Source organism: Miscanthus floridulus, chromosome 1 (genome assembly GCF_019320115.1).
Source record: "Miscanthus floridulus cultivar M001 chromosome 1, ASM1932011v1, whole genome shotgun sequence".
In the NCBI taxonomy this organism is placed as follows: Eukaryota; Viridiplantae; Streptophyta; class Magnoliopsida; order Poales; family Poaceae; genus Miscanthus; species Miscanthus floridulus.
Genome location: NC_089580.1, coordinates 198896602 through 198921279, shown reverse-complemented (window position 1 = coordinate 198921279; position 24678 = coordinate 198896602). Strand labels below are relative to the sequence as shown.

The 24678-nt window shown below is 43.7% G+C and overlaps 1 protein-coding gene and 3 pseudogenes across 1 annotated transcript; all 4 read right to left on the bottom strand.

Moving 5' to 3' along the window:
• Positions 1–602: 602 nt before the first annotated feature.
• Positions 603–706, bottom strand: LOC136512101 (small nucleolar RNA Z103; annotated as a pseudogene).
• A 119-nt stretch (positions 707–825) lies between these two features.
• LOC136512087 (small nucleolar RNA Z103) lies at positions 826–929 on the bottom strand (annotated as a pseudogene).
• Positions 930–1004: 75 nt separating this feature from the next.
• Positions 1005–1107, bottom strand: LOC136512094 (small nucleolar RNA Z103; annotated as a pseudogene).
• A 615-nt stretch (positions 1108–1722) lies between these two features.
• On the bottom strand, positions 1723–3216 carry LOC136469880 (transcription factor ALC-like). The gene is made up of 2 exons (XM_066467907.1): positions 2563–3216; positions 1723–2415 (listed from the first exon to the last, which is right to left on the bottom strand). The coding sequence occupies exons 1-2, from the start codon at positions 3214–3216 to the stop codon at positions 2200–2202; spliced, it is 870 nt and encodes a 289-aa protein (XP_066324004.1). The 3' UTR covers positions 1723–2199.
• Positions 3217–24678: the final 21462 nt, after the last annotated feature.

Sequence of the window (24678 nt, the reverse complement as noted above, 5' to 3'; positions counted from 1 at the left end):
TATTATGGCTGTCATCGATCCGGTCGAACCCCACCATTAAAGATAATAGACTAGATTTGATGATTTTATAAATCTGTTCATATTAAATAGTCGATTGTTCACATGTTATGCCTCTATCTTCTTTGTATAGGCTATTTAACCGATTACTTGAGCTTATTATGCTTATCTGTTTCTCAGTCATCCGTTGTTTATGTTTGTTATTTATACTTATGAATTAGCCGATTTCATGATTGTTTTCATCTGTTGAATTACTGATCATGCTCATTAATATTATCGGCTCAATACTTTATATCGATCATGCTTTGTTTAGCCGGTAATGTTTATTTCTATCGCTTTATTGTTAAAATATCGACTCTTTAGTCTAGTGCAATATCGACGTGTTCACTTTAAATTACTAACTACTCTCTTCTTATCTATTGTAGGATCAAATTGACTGGCACGTCTTCGGTCTTGAAACCAGCCGATCTTGTATTTAAAGCTAAGCGGATCTCTAGGGTTACTCTACGCAGATCTTTTCGGCTTACTGTGTATTACGTCGCCACATTTTTAACAACAACATCACAATTGCGCACGTTATGATCAAATTTCTAGCTTGGAACGCCATAAAAAAATCTAGCTTGGAATCCTCCACCGCCGAGAAGGCATCACAATTGTGCGCACGTTGTAGTCATAGTGGATCATCTGGGGAAAGGATCCTCATTTCCATTCAATATCTCAGACAACAGAAAGACAGTCAAAAGTAGGGGAAAAAAACAAAAACAAGATTCAGAGACCCTACAATGCAATTCATAGTTCTAGCTAATAAAAAATATTTAAGAATGCTAGATGTATCAGATTTCTGGCTTGAATCCTCCTCCGCAGAGGAGGGATTACATGTGCGCACAGTATAATCATGGTCGATCATCTGGTGAAAGGATCCTCACTTCCATCGAAGATTCAAAATCTAAATCTAAGAATGAAGTTATTTGAACCTTTACCAAATCGCACCAAGAAACAAACGTTGTTTTGATCAGAACATCTGGATTAAGAGCCTTCTCCAAAGAGAACTCCAGAAATCGCACGGTATAATCATAGTCGATAATTTGGGGAAAGGATTATCACCTCAAAACAACATCTGATCCGAAAAACAATGGCAAAAATAAATGAACACAACGAAATAGAACGAAATCGATACATCGAGGAAAGTACATTCTCTGTAGCCGCAACGTCAACAGTGTCTGGACAGGATAGGAGGGACGCAGTGCAGCGTCGCTTATATAGGGCTTAGGCGTGCACGCGGACAAAACCCTAGCTCGCACGGGCGGAGATGGACTGGACGGATGGGCTGCCACCTTGACGCGTCCGTGAAAGCTGCGGCCCAGCGAATAGGGAGGCCCTATGGAGAAGTGGAGGCGGCGGCGTCACCTTGAGCCGTCTCTATGCCCACAGCCCAATCTAGCCTTGCAAGATTTCAGCCCAATGGCGGCGGGGTTTTTTTTTTTTGACAACATGGCGGCGGTTGAGGGTTCCCCGACGAAGTCAGCGCATAGCGCGAGACCAGGTCACGTCCGTGCATGGCCGAGGATCGTGCCATGTTCAATTTGAAACAAAGGATACTTACTGCAACTCTAATCATGAGAGGAACGAATTGCTGTGCCGTGTGGACGTGGTACGTTCAATTTTCATCACTTCAAACACAATCCAATCCACATCGAAAATGAGAAGATATATACCATGCAAAACTTTATTTTATTGAATTCATTCAAAGAACAATCTGCAACGAGAAGTCACCGAAGTGTCCTACAGAGAACTGAAAATGCTAAGAACAACAACTACCACTACGGTGATGATGTTATATCCCTATATAAGGTGGGCCTGCAATAATGTAAATTTGCAGCCAAAATTAAACTAATCAATGGGGGTAATGCGCCGTCATAAACATGAACACCGGCCTTCGTTAACATAATAACAAGACCATTAAATGCACCAATGCAAAATTAAACATGATGCCAGCACGTACTCAATCTACTACTTACGGATCAGCTATAGACAGACGTCGTCGTCATCGTCAGGTCAGGTCAGGGGTCAGGAACACACACAACAGCAGCAGCAGCGCTGGCACGGCCGGCGTTGTCAAAAAGGGACAGCCGGCCATCGATCGCGCGCGCGGATGCAGGCGGCGGCCTTGCCGAGACCGGTCGACTCGACGCCGCCGTCGACTCACTGGCCCTGCCGCAGCGACGCCACGAACCGGCCGAGGTCCCTGCGGACCACCGGGTTGGCCTTGACGTCATCGTCCTTGGCCACGGCGTCCACCAGACTCGTCGGCACCAGGCACTTGCCCTCGGCAGCCAGCCGCTCCTGCACGCTGCCGCACGCCAGCAGCGCGTGCATTCGCTCCTGCGCCATGGCGGACGGCATCTTCTCCTCCTGCATCTGCATGCACTGCACGCACGCACAGGGATTCAGTTACACGAAACTGCGAGGCAGTGATGAGATGACTTTAACACATTGGGACATGGATCGACATTGAGAAATGCAATGCAATGCGTGCGCGGCGGTTGGCAGCCAGTTTTTACGCACCTCGCTTGAGCCGGCGGCGCGTATGAGGGCGAGCACACCGACCTGCGCCTGCAGGAGCTTCACGTGGCGAGCGGCCTCCTCCAGCATCTCGGCGGTGTTAAGCTTGTGCGCCCCGGGGATGAGCCGCGCCAGCTCGGCCGTCTTCTCGCTGATCCGCTTCCGGCGCTGCCTCGCCGCCGACTTCTGCACGGACTGGCACGCGCCACCGCCGCCGCCGGCGGCCTTGTTGGCGTCCGCGCCGCGCAAGAACACGAGGGGCTCCGGAACCGCGGGCTGGGGCGGCAGTTGCTGTTGCAGGACGTACCCGTCGCTTATCAGGGCCCCCGTCATCGCCGGCACCTGCTGGCTACCAGTGCCAATGCGCTGCCTCTTGCCGCAACGCCACTCGGCACCGGTGGCGCCGTCGAGCGGGGCGAGGAAGGTGCCGGCGACGTCGCTGGCGGCGTCGCTGGGCGGCGGGAGGCTGAGGACGTCGTCGAGCACGGCGTTGGAGGCGTCGAGCGGGTCGTACGCGAAGCCGAGCAGCGTGTCGGTGACCTCGGAGTGGACGTCGTCGTCGTCCTGGAGGAAGCTCATGTCCGCGACCGCGGCGTCCGGGGCGGGGAGGCGGTGGCCGAACAGCGGGGCGGTTGTCGGGTGGAAGCTGAGCGTCATGGGTCGTGGCGGGCGGGGGTGGTTGCTTTGCTCTCTCTCTGCCTGCTTGCTTGTGTCTCGCAATGGCTCGAAGCTCAACCGCCTTGGCAATGCAAGACCCAGAGTCAAGGGGAGGAGGAAGAGGAGGAGGCGGCGGCGGCGGGCTGGAGCCTGGAGTGGAGTGTAATAAAAGGCGCACATAATCGCCCTTGTCTTGGATTCTCCGGGGCGGTTAAGCGTCTTCCCCTTTCGTAGCTCCCACGGACCCCACCTCGTCCTCAACTCGTGTACCCGCCACCACGTGTCGCATCCTCCTCCCTTCTCTCATCCGGACGCCGCGCGTGCGTGCGTGCTCGGCCGCGCAGCTTGCTGCAGTGTCTTAGTGTTCATTGCTTCCTTGCTGAACAACCTTTACTTGTTGCAAGTTCAAAAAAAAAAACCTTTACTTGTTGCCCTGGGCCCATGGCAGTACCAACCTCGGTACACCACACCACGCTCTCCAGATCTCGATGTGCCAATGGCACGTGTCACGTGTCGGTGTCCGTAAAAAGCCTCGATGTGCTACTACCCGAGCTGAGCGTGTTTTGCTCCCGTTGTATTGGAAGTTGAGGTTGGTTCGACTTGGACCGGATGTCCGAACGAGCCCGATCGATCCCTCGTAGCTGGGCTCCGGTGGAAGTGTGGAAGCAATGCGTGTGAAGTGCCCGTGAAACAAATGAAGGCCACACAGTTTTCGGCCTTTTGGATAGCCCGGCCCCTTTTGTCGGATACAGTACAAGCAGCCCAGCAACACAGCCCGTCCGTTCTCCTTTCTCGGCTTTCCTGTCCGGAGGAATTAGGAAACGAGGAAACGGCCGGCCCACTGCCGGTACATGCTGGCTGCTGCTGCCTCTCTGCCTGCGCTCGTCGTCGTTCCACAAACAAAAGAGCCCAGAGCACAGCAGGAGAGGGGACCGAAAAATATCTGCCCGCGTCGCGTTCCTCGTGTCACGGCGACCTCTCCTCAGTTGGCGGGGCCAGGCCACAGCCACAGCCCACAGCCCACAGAGCCGACGGCGACGTGAGATGCGAGACTGCGACTGCGACTGCGAGAGCCCATGCGCGCGGGCGAACCAGCGGGGAACGATGCATGGAAACAGGGGCGGAGACCGGACCAGAGACTGCCGCCGGTCCAGCGACTGCTACTACAGCGGGCCGGGGCAGGTTGCTGACTGCTGACCCGTGCTTCAGTTTTGCTTCCAGATCGACGCTGACACGCTGTCAAGTACTGTGGCTGGCTGGCTAGAGAAACCTGCTCCCCCGGTGCTGCTGAACAAAAACAACACAGATGTACTCCGTATCCGTCTGAACGTCACGGAACACCCCTGGTCTGGTCACCGTCTGAACACCATGGACCACTCCGCCGTGACCGTGCGTTTACACAGGCCGAGCGTCCACAGTTACGCATGCATGGGGCCCGCGGTCGAACAACGAGCGCTGATCTTTGGACATTTGCTCTTATCGGTCCTGTTCGTTTATTTTATAATTTATCTTTTTTTAATTATTTTTTAAGCTAAAAATAGTGTTTTCATTCCAACAAATTATTCAGAATAGTGTTTCGATTATGTTTTTTAGTGAAGCAGACTGGGGCCACCGCAATTATTCATCTACTGCTGGAATCTAGAATTTGGATTTATTTTATCAATGCAAATTGGATTTGGATAGAAGGGTACATTCTTTTATTTTAGATAGAAGAAACATTTCTTCTATTTAAAATAAAAGAATTTTGCTGATTTATTTATTGTTATATCCAATTTATAGAATTGATATACCATTTAATTGATATTATTTAGTAAAATGAAACATAACATATGCATCCATCCTTAATAATATCCGGGGACGACCGGGACGTACGATGACTAACCCGACGCGAACCAACGAGCTGCCCTTTGGCAGTAGCTGCTGCACATGATTCCTCCGGCTGCCAGCGGAATCTCACGCCCCCGCGTCGCAACACTATTTATGTTGAAATATTACAAGAGAAAAACACTACTCCGAGTAAAAAAACAGAACAAGCCGGCTGACCAACCAGCCGACCACGCTCAAAGCCCGCGCAGCAGCAGCAGCGCCGTGTGCCGTGTCCTGGATCGTCTCCGTCGCTCTGGTATAGCCGTACGTCTCCGTCGACCGGTGGTACTTGAGCTCGTCACCGGTTGGCGAGCAGACGGTAACTGGCGCTGTCATGGTGTCATCTCTGTGCTGTGCATACGAGAGCTTAGTAACTAGTTTATATTACATTACACGGGGTTTGGCATCGTCAGCTCACGCAGGTTCTTGACTTCTTGTGCGTGAAGCCGTGAACCATATGTTTTTTTTTTGGATAATGATGAAACCATATGGTTAGGTAGCGGATAGCAGCGCAGCGGATAGACTGTCGTAAACAAGGACGCGCCGGATACTCCTTAGTACGGAGTAGTTATATAGCAGTTGCTAAGGAACAGGAGTACTAGATTAATTAATCGATAGATTAATTGGCGCAGACGTATTGAGCGCACATGACACACGACTACACGAGACATCGCGTCAGGTTTAGTATTAATAACTTAAGCATATCCCGGGCAGCGTGTGAACGGACGATCCGCATGCTTGTGTAGCTAGACACTGACGACGCGCAGGCGCATCTCTCTACCTCGGGGCCTTGGCGACCCGAGCTCATCATCGAGGGAATAAGCTATTCGTCGCCGGCCGGCAGGGCGCGGGGATTTGCAAGCGGAGTCGTCGGCAATGGCATGTTCCCCTCCCCGCCCGACGGAACAGGCCGGCGGTGTGCGAGCGAGGGCCCGCGTGAGATGCGAGCTGTCAGTGCCAATCGTCACGCACGCATCCACGCTCCTGCCCATGCTGACCAGGCGCTACTGTGCTGCAAAGGTTTACAGTTTACACTGTTGTGACGAATGCAGATTCGCGCGCCCATGCCGGGCCTGCCTTCCAAATATCGGCATGCTTATTGAAGCCGTACACTTCCGAGCTGACCCGCCACCTTGGAGTCCCTTTGAAGAGCACTATCGGTGAGGCTAGTAGCCGTACAATGATAGTAATTCGATTACTTTACACGGGAGCTAAGAAACCATCTTTTTTTTTTTTGCAGATTGCATTAATAATGTTATTATTACGACATAACGTTGCAACGGAATCACAAAGGAAGGGCCAATTTTTTCCCAGTTGACTAAATATAATCATATAACTTGATAACTAGCTCTATGATCGTTGGTCAGTCCTTCCTCATACCACAAATGTGAATCCATTCAAATGATCATGTGTTCTCTAGATTCCAAATAAATTTTAATTAAAATATATATGTACAAAAGCTATGGTATTTTCTTATAAAGGTAGTAAAAATCTCATCTTGTCGGTCATCATGGTTGTAGATATTGGTAATCAAATTATAATATTTTTGACAAGAATCATCCAATAGTAAACTTATATAAAGTACTTTATTTTGCAGTGGATAAAAGCTAGTAGGACCATGCACAGCTATGGATATCAAATCAACTTTATTTTTCTATCAACAAAGGAGAAGCGGCATCCCCCATAAATAATGAGTCATCGCTGATATCACTTTTAACTACTAATGAACGAGGCATCGCCGAGTCACTAATCAGATCATCACTTTGAATTTCATGTGAAGTTCACCGTAAATATTCACTAATAAACTTCCCGTGTTTCCGAGGGCACACAAAGAAAGCAGTTCAACAGCTGTTCAAATAAAGAAGACCTCACCTACTTACTAAAATCAAATCGAATTATATACAGCAGTATGAGGTAGCACTCAAGCAATAATGAAATGCTTGGGAAATTGCAAGATGTTTACAAATGAAATACCATAGTCAAAATTTATTGAGACATTTCAATTCAAATTACACTCCGGTTGTTAAGTCACACAACTTCTAAACAAAGCACAAGCATCACACTAGAAAGTCAACGAGCTTACAAATGAAGCACAAAGCACCATGATGGTCCTATAATATTTTTATAAAATTTATACTCTATTTTTAGATATTGGCGATTAAAATCTAAAGTTTTGATAAACAAGAATCCTAATAGGTAATCTTATATCACAAGCTAAAATAACAATAATCCACAAACGAGAGTGGAGTGGTAGAGGGAGGGGGGCTCAAGCCCCCTACCAGCCGCAAGTAGGGGGCAAGGATCGTAGCCAAGAGGTGTCTCCCGAGTCACTATAAATATATATATAATATCTCATCTAGAAATTGCCCCCGTCGACCCATGTGTCTCCTCCTGTGTCGTCGACCTAGTGCGTCTCCAGTGTCGCCCCAGGCCCACCCTAGCCGGGTGACGGCCCCGAGCACCTAGATGAATATTGCGCCCCACTTTATCACAATGATGACGAAGAAAAGCCCACCGACAATAATTACTATCCTAATTTCAGCCTCCTCCATTTTAATAGATAATTGTAAATTTAGGTACGATTAATTATTATACAAATAATACGTGACTAGATTAACATTTCCATTCAAATGATGTTTGGGGTAGGAAGTTAGCATCAGCATAGACCTATAAACCAACGAGTAAGACTGTCTCCAATAACCGTAACCCAAAATACAAGACTCATTTGTCCTTTGGGTAGCGCTACAGGCAAAGGGTCCAATACCATTTTTTGTCTTCTCCAATAACAAGACCCAAAAGACAACTCTTTCTGCAAATAGGCCACTAGGGGAGATGATACTCAGATTTGAGTTATGCCTTTCCTGGCACCTAAAATAGGTTTTTCATATAATTATTCTGTTGGAGGCTATATGTATTGTATTGGAGACCCATTTTAGGTTTGGGTTCCGTAATGGATCTCCTGGAAACAACCTAATATGGATTTTGGAAGGGGGGCTTAAGCCCCCATGATTGAGACATGGCACTATGAGAGAGAGAAGAGGTTGAACATGTTGAAGGCACTTTCTGCCTAGCCTTGCGTATGCTCCTGTTCAAAGTAAATCGCAAATCATAAGTGATCACCAAAAGCCAAAAACACGAGTGGACGAGACATCAGGAAGTCATCAATAATTACTCTGAATTTTAAGTGAAGCTCGTGGCAAAACCCCTCTAAAGTTCTTGTGTTTGAAAGGGCACGCAAGAAAGCAGTCCAGTAACTATTCAAATAACGAAGACATGGACTACTCTATCCATTCCAAATGATAAGTCATTCTAACTTTTTAAAGAATCAAAGCACCTTAAGTTTGACCAAAATTATAGAGAATTATAAAGATTTATGATATCAAATAGGTATACCATGAAAATATAATTAATGAAGGATTAACGATACTTAGTGGGTATCATAGATGTTATAATTTTATTATATAAATTTAGTTAAACTTGAGACTGGACTTTCTAAGAAAGATAGAATGACTAAGAGTTAGAGTTAATATAATGTAGTTTTCAAGCAAGATCGCAATGCGCGAGAAATTGCAAGCAATGTGGAGACGAAAATACTCATCATGCCGAGAAAACCGTCAAGACAATTCATAGGTGACCGGACGGACATTTCGGTGCAAACTGCACCGGTTGAAAGTCGCCAGAAATTTCCAAACGCAGCACACGCACTCCTAATCACCCTTTACGAAACCAGGCCCGTCGATCTCATTCTCACGATGCCACCATTCACGCCCAAGCTGATCGATCTTTCAGCAAACGCCGAATGCCCCACGGCCCCAACCCCAGGCAGGCCCCAAAAGCGCAATATTGCAGCGACCACTAGCGCCCCAGTCGCGCAACGCGACGGCTCGTCGTCCCCTCGGTGGCTCGGTCCCGAAGTGATGATCGTCTCCATTCCATCAGTTGGCTGACGACACTGAGTCCCTGACTCTGACCCTGACCGACCCAACACAGACTTGGACTCGGGACCGATCGATGCCAGCGGCGGCGAGGGTCGGTCGCGTCAGCCATTCGTTTGAGCCCCCATGTAAATTGCCCGGACCGCGGGGACTGACTGACTGATGACCGGGGAGGCACGAGGCAGGCAGGGCTCACCGGAGCACGGGCACGGGCGTACTAGCCTGCCTGCTAGGGTCGCTGGTCGTTGCGGCGTGGACTTGTCTGCCTTTGGCCCGACCAGTTGTCTGGTCTGGAGGTGGAGGGTCCGAAAGCTCCGTGCAATTCAAGGCAGGCTTGAGGTTTCTGGTCAGAACGGCGCCAACGAACACCCGCTGCTGCAAGGAAATACAGTCGCAATTTGTAGCTTGTTCATTTACCATTATTAGTTATCGACGCAAACAAGCCCAAAAAAAAAGCCAAAACACCGTTCCGGCTGAAGAAAAAAAACAAGCTGAAAAATACGGATTATAAGACAAGGCCTCAGGCCGAACTCTTCGGAAAAAAAGAGAGGAATATTCAGTCTGTACATTGTACAATCCGTGTCAAGTTGCAGCAGATCCATGCATGGTGATGTCCAGGGGATCTTTAGTTCGATTACTACGCGTCATTACACTGATAGCTGATGGTCAGGCGAATGGACCTCGCTACATTTTCATCAGCTTGCAGCGAGTCTCGGCTCGGATGGACGGATGGTCAATAATATCTAGTTCTAGTGCGGTTGCAGTTGCAGTTGCAGTGCTGGCAGAGTTGGGCGAAATTGGTTGCCAAGTTCCAGAGTGGACTCGGTCGCCTGCTTGGCCTCTTTTAGCACTTGCATGTAAGATACTTAAGTGCAGCTTCCGTTGCACTTGCACGACGAATAAAGAGCGTTTGTTGGACAGAAGGAAAAGGAAACTATAGGTAGGGTGGTTTATTTGGCCATGCTTGTCGACCTAGATCAGATCAGACCAGCGCCCTCATCAGCTAACAATATAGATATGTCGTGATGTGTTTGCTCAAAGTGCTGTGTAAAGTTTTTCTAAAGTATCAACTCACGTAAATTATTTTCATGTATAAATTGTTTAATATAGTCTAAAATGAATTGGTTCACGAATTGTTTGGAGGACATTTTTCATGATTGTTGAAACAGAAAAATACAGGTTTATTATCGCTCATGCATGCATGTACACTTAATCTGTGCTGTGGTGTAGCATGTATGGTTACTTTAACTTAGTTGTTTATGTATTAATAGTAGTGATAAAATTAGGTAATCTCAAAACTTCTATAGGTGTAATTACAATTATTTAAACTTTCATTTAATATAATAAAATGTTGATATGATGGAATATTTTAGTTAATTTTGGATAATGGCAGCAATGGGTAATTGCTATGCAATTTTTAGGAATTACTTATATTATCCATCATAGTGGCAGAGTGGTTAATCTAGATGTAAACTTAGGAGGTTAGCTATTGTTATCAATTGTGATTAGAATCTACTGAATTTATGCCAAAACTTTTTTATGTTTATGAAAATTTCTAGGATTTATCTTTTTTTGTCTTACTCGTCTTGTATGCATTATCATGGATCTTCCGTTAGGGTCTATAATTAGTAATAGTAAGATATCACTCTGGAGAAAAAAATATCAAGATAGATTCTAAAAGAAGTAAGTAAAAATTACTCCTAATCATTTTAGTTGATTCAATCTACTTTTTATTAAAAAAATATGTTTTTTTATTTCTCCTAATACAAGTTGGAGATTTAAGCGATAGCAAACACCATAAGTTATGTTAAAAAGATACAATATGGTTCTTCCCATATTTTTATACAAATCTACATATCTAGGGTTAATTTCTTATTATCAAAATAATGATGAAAAATCATAATGTATTTCTTAACATGATTTATGATGTCCCCTATCACCTCATGATGGAATTTTTAAGTTAAAACTCAACTGATACGTTAGGAACAGAAATGGCAAATCTAATTATGGGGTAAATTGGATAAAATCAAACAGTCGGAGGATAAGTTGGATAACAAGTAGTCCAAGGAGTCATCTAGATAAATGGCCTTACTTAGTGGGAGTAATTTGGACTTTTGCCCTTCTAAAATGGAAAAACTAGTATGGTTTGGCCGTGCCTGTGGAGCGGGCTAGTGTGGTCCATAATCTGGACAGAGAGCAAATGTTTAGCAGAGCTCAATGTTTAGCAGCATGTTCGGTTGGCTGGTTCATATCGTTGCTGGTTCGTGAAGAAGTACTGCTAACTGGTTTGTGTGAGAGAAAAATACTGTTCCGGCTGAAAATTTACGATCATTTACGACAAGCAACAGCCAAATGAACAGGCCGATATGGAGCAGGGAAGAAACACAGGCATTTGATGAGAAAATTACGGGCTTAACCTCGTGGTAGACATTTTCTGAACTCACATGCCTATATCATTTCTATTAATTAGTACTACGGCATCTAAACATGACCATAATAATGTGTCATACGAGAGATACAAGGCTATACAATGCACAGTTGTAAACCGATTGGATGACACATCGCGCGCGGAGCCCTCAAAGGATTCTACGATTCACGAAATCATATTCCATCCACGTCTTGAAACAAATATCTTCGCCGCGGAGGTGTTATGAGCTGAGGTTATGGCCTCGTTTGAGAATCGGCTCCATACGGTTTGTTGAACAGAAACGCTTCATGTTTCCTTCATTGGGGCTTGAAACGCCTATCGAGTGGTTTCACACGGTTTCTGCTCCTTATCAGAATATGTATCTAGACAGCCAGCCAAATAATTCTAGCAAGTGATTCTATTTCTGAGAGCTCGCCCTGTTCACTTAAACTTATTAGCCTGGCTTATCAGTCATAGTACAATGTATTTTCTCTCACAACAAATCAGCATCAGCCGCTAGCTGCAAAGACCATCAAGCCGAACAGCTCTAGATAATCTGAATTTAAAATGTTTTCTTAGAATATGGATCCCCATCAAACGGATCCTATATAATTGCCATGACCGCATCATCATTATCAGTAAAGAAAAAAAGAACGGATAAATTCAGCATGACAGTCTGTTTTTCTTATTTTTCGCAAAGGAATGCAGTGTGTGGACGACCCAGGGCCTATTTGGATGCCAGCGACTAAAATTAGCACTTTGTTTGGAGGCTAATTAGAAGCACTAAACGTAAACTAATTTTAAAATTAATTACATAAAACGTGACTAGAAGAATTTATTAAACATAGTTAGACCTAATCATGACTAAATTAGGATTAATAAATTTGTCTCGTTAATTTAGTGTCATTCTAGCCGGCTTTCCCAGGATACATACACACACCAAGAAGAAGCGACAGGCAAAAAGAAGCAGCAGCAGTTTTCGGCCACGTGCAGTACTCACATAGCTAGCACACAGTCGTCGTCCGATGCTTCTCCATTTGCTCCCCCGGCCCCGGTAGGTCCACTATGACACTGTCCCTCTCTCGCTGCTCAATTAGAGGTCGTGGTCTCGCTCGTGTAACAGATCCTGCACTAGCGATGGTGGAAGACACTTGTACGGTCTCTTTCGCGAGCGCGACGAATGGAGTGTGGCAACAATCCACAATCGCATCTGCTGCAGCTGCACACAGTTCGCATCGTTTGCTGAACGATCGATGTCCTAGAAAAGATCTGGTGCACAGATACACACAGGCGATGGTGGAACTGCATCAGTGACGCCGAGTTGCCGACGGCAATAATAACCACCAAGGGACCGAGGAATGCAACCTAACAACGAGTATATTAATATATTAACTTATGTCTTATTTGGATCCATGATCCATTAAAATTTAGCCACTAAACTTTACTCCCTCTGTCTCAAAATATATGTCATTCTCATTTCTCGAGAAGTCAAACGTTTTTAAATTTTGATTAAATACATACAAGAAAAATACTAATACACAATAAATATTATTAGATTAATTGTTGAATGTATTTCTATAATCAACTTAGACTAACCTCAAATCGGCTGCTACCAGGGTGTTTGGTTTGAGCAATAAGTTAGTCCATCATTTACTTGTTTCTAATTTTTTTGTTTGGTTTATGAATGAATAGGTTGATGCATCATCAACTTATTTTTCATAAGACAATAATTAGTACTAGTATAAGGAATGGATTCCACCAAATTTATAGCGTGTTGGGTTTGCCTGATCGACCAAGTCGGAGTCATCCGATACAAATACCGAGCTTGAGCGCAACATTTGGTTTGCGTCACAGGTTCCATTCGTCACAAGCCATCCCCTGTATCTATTCCTGCATGGCAATCTCCAGGAGCCAACTGATTCATTGTGTAAAAGTGGCGGATGACCGCACGCGGAATCAACGGAGTAAATTCTCAAACCAAATAGATCCTTAAGAATGCACTATCTCATCTAGGATGGAGTGGTTCCTCAAACCAAACACCCTAGAGACTAACATCATCTAGTAACATGCTTGCTCCCGCCTTTTTTAGATGACACGCTACTAATTACAAGTCCAAGGCGTGTTTTTGACATTTACAACATTAGAATCTAAGAAGCATGTATCTCCTCCATACCAAACTCCATGCTTTTATAAAGACTTTTAAGAAAAATAATATGCCCTAGTAGAAAAGTAGTTAATCCATGCAGCATATATATATAGACACACACACACACATACAGTTCACTAGTGAGTGGTGGATATAGGCATCGCCCAACACGTTTGGTCTGCGTGGGTGTCTGGACTCGACTTGACCACAAAAGCTATAGAGATCCACTGCCATTCTGCCAAGACAAACCTCGGTCGGTCGGTCTAACAGTCAATTCCGCTAGGCCTAAATGGCCAAGCAAAAGAGTTCACACGAAAAAACCCATTCCACGGACACATGGGACCCGCACCGAGAGATTCGAATATGCTGCCGTCAAGAACCGAAAGGTAGACCAAATAACTTCTCTACGAGTGATATGCTTGTGCAAGTCGAACGACTTACTAAAATTAGTAGCTAAATTTTATTGTTTAGTTGTTTTATAAAATAGAAAACTTTAAAAAAAAAGAAAAGATCCATAACAGTCTTGCTATTTTATAAAATTAGATAGCAAGCGTCCGTGGTTGCCTACATATGACCACCGAAAATTAAAGGATAGTTAGCTTCCTATTTTACAAAGTCAGATAATATATCTGTTGGAGATTACTTTTTACTACATAAATTCTAAAATAGGCTCCACAACAAGAATAGCCAAGCTGTTGGAGTTGCTTAAAGTAGATTTTTCCCTTTGGGAGGAGATTATTTGGCGAGTTTTTTTTTTCAGAACACACTAAAGACAATGTTGACGCACATATATACATGCATACTTCGCTCTCCATAAACTTAGGCCTTGTTTAGTCTCAGGGTGTAAAGTGTGGGTGTCACATCGGGTGTCGTATGAGGTGTTCGGATACTAATAAAAAAACAAATTACAAAATCCGTCAATAAACCGTGAGACGAATTTATTAAGCCTAATTAATCCATTATTAGCATATGTATTACTGCAGCACTTTATTGTCAAATCATGAACTAATTAGGCTTAAAAGATTCGTCTTAGCAAAATAGTCAGCAATCTGTACCATTAGTTATTTTGTAGTCTATATTTAATACTCCATGCATATGTTCAAATATTCGATGGGATAGTGTGTAAACTTTTAGGAGAGGAACTACACAAGGACCTTAAGTGCACACTGAGTAAATAATGATATTTTTTAAATAATCAAATTATATCTAATATTAAAAGGCCAAAATTTCATCCTATTTTTCGTTCAACTCTTTCTAACTGCTCGGGCAGTTAAAATTTTCTTTAGTCCTATTTTTTTCTTTCCAAGCCGCACTCACGTTCTCCATATCTCATATGTGACCGGATCTTATGACTTCTGACCCAGACTCGTGATGTATTGGGTCACGGTCATGATCCATGCTCGTACAAGTAAGAACAACTCACGTCTAGTGATGATACATAGTCTTATTCCTTATGTATTGGGTTCCATTCTAACGTATGAGCACATTTGTTAGAAAATATAAGAAAACACGAACACAAGGACCTTGCAATTGGATATAACCACTGGTATATTCATCATGTATATATTACCCATCATGTAATAAAAGGGAAAACATGGTTTTATCTTGCGAGGTTCTAAACCAGTTAGTACTACCATTAAAGTGACATACACTTCTTAAAAAGTTCTGCTTTTGACAATTCTTTTAAAATATATTTCGGCTACTAATTATTGGAAAGGAATCTGGTTGGCATCCACGAGGAGTAACTTCAATCAAGTCGAAAACTTTAGTCTCTATCTCTACTCCTATAATACACCACGTCAAATTATCCTACAGCCACCAAACAAATCACACATCTACAGTCACAATCCTAAACTACGTCTACCCCACCGAAACGCACATAGATAAAGATCACATTAAAAACGTACGCATCGGATTAACTCCCACTCATTCTCTCTCCTTACTCAACCACATCCGACGGTCCTGCTTCTTTGGATGTGCCTTGCCCCAGCGACCTGCCCGCGCCCCCACCCTAGCGACGCGAGACCGCGACACCCCGACGCGAGATCGTGCCCCTGCCCCAGTGACGCCTGCAGCCTCCGAGGCTCCGCCGGCACGTGCAGAACCCACTGCCATCACTCAGACCGCCGCGGCGGCCACCCAGGCCGGACAACGAGGCGAATAGCCAGCCGCCCGTGCCGTCTAGGAGGTACGGCGTGCACTTCTCGGCGTCCAGCTTCATCAGGCGGCGCTCATCGCGCTGCTCGAGTACTCCGGCATGCTCCGTCCAGATCTCGGCGACGGAATCCAGCAGGCCGGTGCCAAGGATGGGCCGGGCGAGGCATCGATTTGTCTCACCGGCGACGGTGCGGGGCGGACGCGGCGGCTCGACGACGCTACGGCAGGGAAGCGGCGGCGCGGTGCGGACGTGGCGCATCGTCGCTGTCGCCGTCTCGGGGGCAGTCAACGAGGCCAGGAGGCGTGGGGCGCCGCAAGAGGTCGGGGAGGACGGGAGGAACAACACGGACATCGGCACACTTGGGAACCTCTGCGTCGACGTCGTGCTCAGCGTGCCCCAGCTCCCGCCCGAGCCGTGGGAGTAGCGGAAGGCCTACATGGAGCGCCTCGCCGCCTCACCGCCCAATCAGGTACGGTCACCCTTCCCTAATCGTGTTGGCAAAACAGTGCTCCGGAGCTATTTGTTGTTTGGATATAGTGTGATGTACCAGAAATGTATGATCATTGGCTGTGGGATTTTTTATTTGGTTATTACAAATTTCGCTGTTGACCGGAAGGCTTGCATTGTTTCCACTCTATGTCGTTTTTTAGCTGGGTGGAGGATAGGTCGAGCCTTAACAACAGATGTTGATGGTTCAATATGGATAAGCTTGTAATCCGTAGCTGTTTTTGTGAGGCTGATGATTTCAGAAATGGAACGGCAAAAATGTAGTTGGTAGCTATATTTTTGGTTGCTACTTTCTGGAGAAATGTCGAGAACCTGATTGTATATCAGTATGTTTACTATTCTGTCATCTAAGAACACGAGTGACTTATGTCTAACGCTTCATGAGCCCCACGTAATGCAATATCTGGTTTTTGTATGTTCTGAACATTTTGTATTCTATCACTTTAACAGAAATTTTGGGAGGCTGATGGAAACTGCAATTTAGCCTTTGCTGCAAGCTAGGCTTGGGCTTGGTTGTTCCACTCTGGGGCATGTAGGAGAGGAAATATATGGAAAATTCCTTCTTGATGTGCTTCAAGCAGAGGGCATTAGTGTTGCTGGGATGCTTGAAAATACCAATGCTACTGCATGTCGTTAGGTCTATGAAACACTTCTATGCTGGGTTCTTGTAGACCCGTTTTAGAAACAATGGTTTTTGCATGTTAGAACATGCTTTCTTGGAACAAAACTCTTATTCTTGTTTCAATTACCGTTACGAAATTCATGTCAGCCTAATCCTTTCTTTCTGGTTTAATGTGCTTGGTCATTTATCAGTGTTGCTTTCTTCGCAATGACAGCCGTGCAGACTTCAGTGAGCTTGCCATGGTCACAGGATATTATTGCTCTATTTAACCTACCTTTTTTATTGGTTAACACTTGTAGACTTGTAGTGAAATCTGAAAACATGATAATCAGGTGGCTCCTGGACGTGAAGTCATCAACTCTTGGCAACAGTATTGAACTCCTTGCTGTGCTGTGCTGAAATATTTCAAATGACCACAAAAACCTTTGCAGATAGTAACTTCGGATCTCATGCTGTGAAGCTCATAATACATGTGACTTGACTTGAAGTTGGTGTCAATGCAAAGGGATCAAGAGTCACTGTTCTGACGGCCAATAATATGATGCATGAAAATTCTGTCAGCAACCCAAATAATGTAAGAGGGTGACTGCTTTTTACAAGCTCTTTGGTATTGCAACCTTCTGAATATCTGCATAAATGTCAGTGCAAACAATTTTATAACTTTGAAACTTGCAAACTGGCGGAGCTCAAATTTAGTTTGGAAATGATGCAGGTTGTGTTGATTACCGATGGGCAACAGGCCATGATGCTACCAATGACACCAGCCTACTCCATCAGAGGTGAGATGTCATGAAAGCTTGTCCTAATTGTTCAATTTGCAACCTTGTAACTTTTCTTTTACATGAAAAAAATTGGTGCTTTACTCAGCTTCCTACCACTTTGGTTGTTTCTTGGAAAAAAATATAGTTATTTGGTTGTTGTCGTGTGCATCTCCTGAAATGTTGCCGTTGCGTTAGCACGAGAATTATACTAGTTCCTATAAGTTCTCAATGGGGAAAATCATACCCATGTTAATTTGTGGACGGCAAAATAATAGAAAGGGATGCTCAGTTGATTGGGTTTCTTGGTTAAACATGTCAAGTTGGATTTAAGTTCTTGATTTGATGTGGTATTTGTATTTTTTTTGTTTTATTGGAGGATTTTACGATGATGTCGTTCTTCCAGTGTCAATCTAGGTGCTATATCAATGGCGAGACGTTTGATATGTCGGCTGCCTTTCAAAAGTGCTCATGGGATAAGGTGAGTGTGCGTCTATGCACAAATGTCTATGTGTTATACCATAATTTACTAAAAAGTGGTAATAGATGGGAAATGTCATTTGAGATAAACCTACTATAACCCGTATATCCGTCATGTTCGCTTGAACTACTTATCAACCATGGTATAGTGTTTTTCTCTCACAACAAAATAGCATCAGCCGGCTTATCAGCCGCAGAAATCATCAGCCGGCTTAATTGAAGAAAAGGAAGATTTGACATGTGAGTTATTATTAGTCTCTATTTGGATCCTCCCATCTGACGTCACTACTACAGAATGGACTTGTTGTCCCGGGTGGTAACGGCTTTTAGTCCCGGTTACCGCGCCGGGACAACGATCCCGGGACTAAAGGTGGAACCTTCAGTCCCGGGTCATCGAGCCGGGACTAAAGAGAGACCTTTAGTCCCGGTTGGTGTTACCAACTGGGACTAAAGGTCCTCCAGCCGAGCAAACGTGGCCGCACCCTTTAGTCCCGATTGGTAACCCCAACCGGGACTAAAGGTTCCTTTTCTTTTTCTTTTTTTGTTTAATTTGTTTTCAGTTCAGTTACACATATTTGTTTAATATATAATATGTTTTTATGTACGTATTCTACGCTGCTAATATAAATACACGCACGCATATAATTACATCTAATTCTCATCTCGAGCATTATTATATTCGAATAAAGTATGAAACTATATATATTATAGATATATATGTATATATACAACACTTTCATAATCTTGTTCTCGAAAATAACGATATCAATAAACATTTAATTTACATCATTAGTTCCTTATGATCAAAGTAGAACTCGCCGTTGGGATTTAGCACTTTTTCTAGAAGATATCCTGCTATTGACTCTTGAACTGCTTTCAGATGGTCTTTTTGCATGACCCTTCGTTTCAACCATTCAGTCTTGCATTTGAAATAAAAGGAAAAGTATTAATACATATATATATATATATTCATTTAAAAATAAATAAAAAATTGATATATACGTACTCTGAGGACATCTTCAGGAGTTCTTCTTATGTATGCAGTGATAAATTCACAAACGTAGTATCCACACAAGTTATTACCTGGTTCCTGCCGCAAACACCACTGTACGAGAAGAAGATTATTCTCATCATCTCACACGTAAATTGAAGTACGATATAGTAATTAAACACGTGGGGAAGTATATATAGTACTAACTTACTGGTATTTCAACTACATTAAGTGGTGCCTTGCAATCCTTGCGGTGTTGCCGAATAAACTCTTTCCAAACCCTGTGCGACCAATAATGTACGATCGTTAATAAATTATGGCAAAGTCTATTCAATAATAGTTGTGCGCGAGAGATCGAAATTACCCCTGGATAATGTCTATCATATCTTGGTATAGTGCTCGCTCTTTTCTCAATGAGTCCAAGATTACTAACTGACTTGAGTTTAACTCAATGACAATGAGTATCCAGTGAAACCTGCATTGGTTTATACACACACGTACATGCATATAAGTTGTATTGATATTACATAAAATGTGTAGACTACATTATTATTAACACTTACTCAAAGTTGTACGGGAAAAAGTATTGTTGTCTTGTCGTGCTGCTTCACGAAGAACTTCATGATATTCGTCTGTGCTTCAGATACCCAGTGGCTCCTTGACAATAATATCGGTTTTGAATACGATATAAGGATCAATGAAGCCAACACTGGTGTCTTGTATTCTTTGGAGCTCTGACATCTGGAATCTGTATATAAATATAAGTTACATGTGAGGATAATTATATACACGTACGCATGGAAGTGAGTTTATTAAATAAAAGTAAGAATCACTTACAAACAAAAGGAGCTAATGATTGATTTGTCCAGAGCGTCCAAGTGGAATAGTTGATGCAATTCTTCGAAACTAATATGTAAGATGTCATCTCCACGGAAGTAATGATGGTCTCTAAATCTGACAAAGATCCACTGCTCACCCCTGCCACACGCCTGCATGTACCACTTGTTGAGCAAGTACATTTGCGTACCCAATTCATTCAGAGCCGCAGGGTTGTACAGACTTTTGCCAAATTTATAAGTCTTCCAGGTATCAACTTCCAGGTTCTGGATTGGAGCTTTGCCCGTCACTTGATCCAAGGTTAAACCAGTTTGTTCAAAAAAATCATTAAGGTCTTGAACCGACACTTCTCCAGAGTTGTCTGGTCGATAGACTTCTATGTTGGAACCATATTGATTAGCAACAACAAGATTTTGCATTGGTTGCTTCTGTTGTCCGAGCTGTGGGACATCCTTCCCTGATGCTCTTTTCCTTTTCTTATGTGCATCATGTGACTTCACGAGGGAGCGGTCATAGTCTGATAGTGGCGGTGGCTTACGAACTTCAAGCATCTTTTTCTTGTGAGCTTCGACCTTCTGCCTCAGCTGATCTCGTGGTATGTAAAAGTACGACTTCTCCTTAAGCTTCGCTTGTCTCTGCTTTTGGATATCTATAAAAAAATCTTTCACTTTTTTGCCTTCTTCAGCTGCTATTTGCTCATCAGTCTTTTCAGGAAGTATTTCTTGAGAAATAACTCTTTTTTTGGGTCTTCTTTGCCGCCGGGACCTTAGACGTCTTTGTAGTGCGTCGCTGTGGAGGTGGTGGGGGCGGTGTTGGAGACCGGCGTGGAGGCGATGAGGCCGGTGTTGGAGTCCGGCGTGGAGGCGTTGGAGATCGTTGTGGAGGCGGTGGGGCCGGTGTAGGAGTTGGAGATCGTTGTGGAGGCGATGGGGCCGGTGTAGGAGTTGGAGATCGCCGTGGGGATGAAGTCGTCTCGCCCCCCGCGATGCTGTGATGAGATGGGGAATGAATGATTGGGCTAGGCTGGGGGGAGACCCTGCTACAAAAACAAGTTGTGGTCAATTATTTTTGAAGCCAATATAAAATTAATGGAAAAATAATATTTCATTCACTATCATTCGTACCTAGGGTGAGGTAGGGGAAGCGGTGGCGCCCCAGGAATGATGATGAAGCGTTTGCGCCATTGAATAAATGTCTTCTCTGCTTCTCCTAGTGTCTTCTCCCCATCACCGCCTTCAATGTCAAGAGGAACATTGCTGTAACCTTTGAGCACTCTATCGACCGAGACGCTAGCATATCCAGGTTGAATAACTGACCCATGGATTCTTGGTGTCTTCGTTCGGTCTATTGGAGATACAACCCCGACAGCCACCATGATTGATGCATTATTACCATCTGGAATGTGCAGCTCACATGTTGTTAGAGGCTCGGTAATGTCATCAACAGGGAAGCGCAACCCAGCATCACCTTGAATAACTGGCAGCTCCGTGGAAGCACAACTGCTTTTCATCTGACCAACGGGGCTAATGGTGACTCCCGGCGTCGATTGCATTTGACTCATTGCTAGCTGCACTTGCCTCTTGATCTCCTCCTGCATTCTTGCCTCAAGAGATTTTTCTCGTTCACGTGATTCAAGCAATGCTTGTCGTGACTCATTAACAAATTGCTCCAATACACGGATTCGGTCTGCCTCCTCATCCTTCTTTCTCTGGCGGCTTCTGTAGGTATCCCTGTCTGCTGGGAATGCTTGTAGCCACGGAACCGCCCCATAGCCTCTTGTTCGACCACCGTGTTCGGGATTCTCTAGGGCATATGTCAATTCATCCTTTTCTCTGTTGGGCTTGAAAACACCACTATCAGCTTCTTCCCTAGCACGAGCTAGTCTCTGTGTTGCTCTCTCAATTTTTTGGCCGAAAAATTAGCTTGCCAGTGTCTGGGTCTAGGCTTCCCCCATGAGCGTAGAACCAATTCTTCGCGCGTTGAGGCCAGTTCTTCTCTATTGTTTCAGGTATGATTCCCTTGGCAGTAATCTCTGCTTCTAGGTTCTGCCACTTGGGAATAGCACTCCTATAACCACCTGATCCCATGCGATGATGGTATTGCTTCTGTCGGGCATTCTGCTGATTCCTCATCACACGTTCCTCACTCTCTTGAGATGTCTTGTATTGTACGAAGTCATCCCAATGGGACTCCAACTTGACAAACGCCTTAGCATTGAAATTCGGCGTTTCATTCTTCAAGATAAACTTTTTATACAATGTCTTCTTCCAACTCTGGAACAATGTTGCCATCTTCTTCATTGTCCAATCCCTCACTAGCTCCTTCAAAGCATCATCTGCTTGTAATGTGAAATGCTGAGTGATATCTCTCCAAGCTAGGTTCTTGTCACGATCAGATACAAAACTAACATTAGGAGCGGATATCTTCTGCTTCCATTCACGAGCACTAACTGGGATCCTATCCCTTACAATGAACCCACATTGATTGACATATGTCTGAGCATGTGGTCCCAATGGTTTGCCGGTGTCGGTGTCGAATTCTGATATTATGAAACGGCCCTCTAATGGCTTTTTTGGCCCTCGGACTTTCCTACTCTTGCCGGTGGTTGATGTAGATCCAGAGACTGGCTACATGAGTAGAAACACAACGATTAACAACAAATATACGTACGCATGCATCTATAAGAGATGATAGATAATCGAATATACCTCGCCAGTATTTTCTTGCGCGACAATTTGTTGATCTTCAACCACCGGCATATTCAGGATATCATCATAATCAGCAAAGTACTGACTCGTGTCATCTACATCCACATTGGTGCCGGCGTTGATAATATTCGCCATTATGTCATCATTCAAGTTATCATCCGGAGCAGCCATTTGTATCTTCAAGATAACACATAGATAGAATTACTATGGCACATAACATAAGTACATGTGATAACACATATAGAATTACTAAATCCAATTAAATATAATAACACATAATATTTCATAAGGATAAACAATAATAAGGTATAGGCTTTGGAATCGAATAAAAAACACTTTCGATCCAAAAAACATGGAAATAAGTACATGTATATATACATATAGAATGATACAATTTTCTCTCTCTCTCAACACATAGAATAAGTGCATATGTATATATCTCTAGATATGCATGTGATAACACATAGAATGTCTCTCTAGATACAATTTTCTCTCTCTCTCTCAACACATGGAAATAATTAAGTACATGTATATATACACATAGAAATAATTAAGTACATATATATGTATACATATAGAATCTCTAGATAGAATTAATTACTAAATCTAATTAAACCTAACATATATACATAGATAGAATTTTACTAAATCAAAATTAAATCTAACACATATAGAGAGAGAGATAGAATAATAATTACTAAATATATCAAAAACTATAATAAAAACTATCTAAAAAACTATCTAAATAAAGTACTAATTAAATTTTAATACATTTAAATCTAATTAACATATATCAAAAACTATCTAAAAACTAAGAATAAACTACTAATTAAATTTTAATACATTTAAATCTAACATATATATCGAACACTACCTAAAAACTATCTAAAAAACTATCTAAAAAGTATCTAAAAAACTATCTAAAACAGGCTATATATGGCATGCATGGCGGCTGGGCATGCTGGCCGGCCACGGGGACCGAGCAGAGCCGCGCGAGGACGACGTACGGCGGAGACTCAACGGCCACTGGGCGGGGCTCGACGACGACGGCGGCACGGGCGCGGCAGAGACGACGATCGAGGCCAGGCGGGGGTAGACGACGATGGCGGCGCGGGTGCGACAGGAGATCGATCGTAGATCAAAAAGTAGAAGATGAACTGGTCAATATATATAGGCCGGGACCCTTTAGTCCCGGCTGGTAACACCAACCCTTTAGTCCCGGCTGGTAAGCCGAACCGGGACTAAAGGTCCCGGGACTAAAGGTCCAACCCTTTAGTCCCGGCTCGGCTTACTAGCCGGGACTAAAGGATCTTTAGTCCCGGTTGGTATTACCAGCTAGGACTAAAGATATTTTTGGGCGGGCAATTCCGCCCACCCTTTAGTCCTGGTTCCTGGCCTAGGCCGGGACTGAATGCCTGAAATTTTTGCAGTCCGCCAAAGTGTTGTTTTTTCATTAAGGATTGTAGATCTTGATGAGCTGCTCAAATGAGACACTAAATGACCTCAGATGAAAAATCTCTAAATACCAAGTTTGATCATCTCAGCAAGATCTACAATTGTTACATAGCTCATTTTTCCATTTGAGAAAGTTTTATCAAACACTAGTCACAAATTCCTTGATTCTCATATAGACTTTCTAAAACTATGTCACACACTTATGAAATTTGAACTACATTTTGTTCAAACTTTCTCAAATGAAAAAATGGCCTATATAAGGATTGTATATCTTGATGAGCTGAACAAACTTGGTATTCAAAACTTTTCAATTGGAGACAATCTAGGGTTCCGAAAACTAGTTTGTAGGCGTCGAAATTTAAAAATCACAAATTTGAACCGTCCAAACTATCTCAAATGGAAAGTTGACCAAAACAACAATTGTAGATCTTGATGATTTTAACAAACTTGGTACTCAAAACTTTTCAATTTGAAGTCATTTAGAGTTCAGAATACTAGAGTCAAAGTGTTGTTTTTTCATTTGACCAAATTTGACTTGGTCAAACTTGCTCAAATGAGACACTAAATGACCTCAGATGAAAAATCTCTGAAT

Bases quoted from the DNA above. Each gene is read 5' to 3' on its own strand.
- LOC136469880 (XM_066467907.1), bottom strand. From the start codon at position 3,216: ATGACGCTCAGCTTCCACCCGACAACCGCCCCGCTGTTCGGCCACCGC. The intron at 2,416-2,562 runs GTGCGTAAAAAC...CAGTGCATGCAG, and splicing joins GCGCCGCCGGCTCAAGCGAG to ATGCAGGAGGAGAAGATGCC.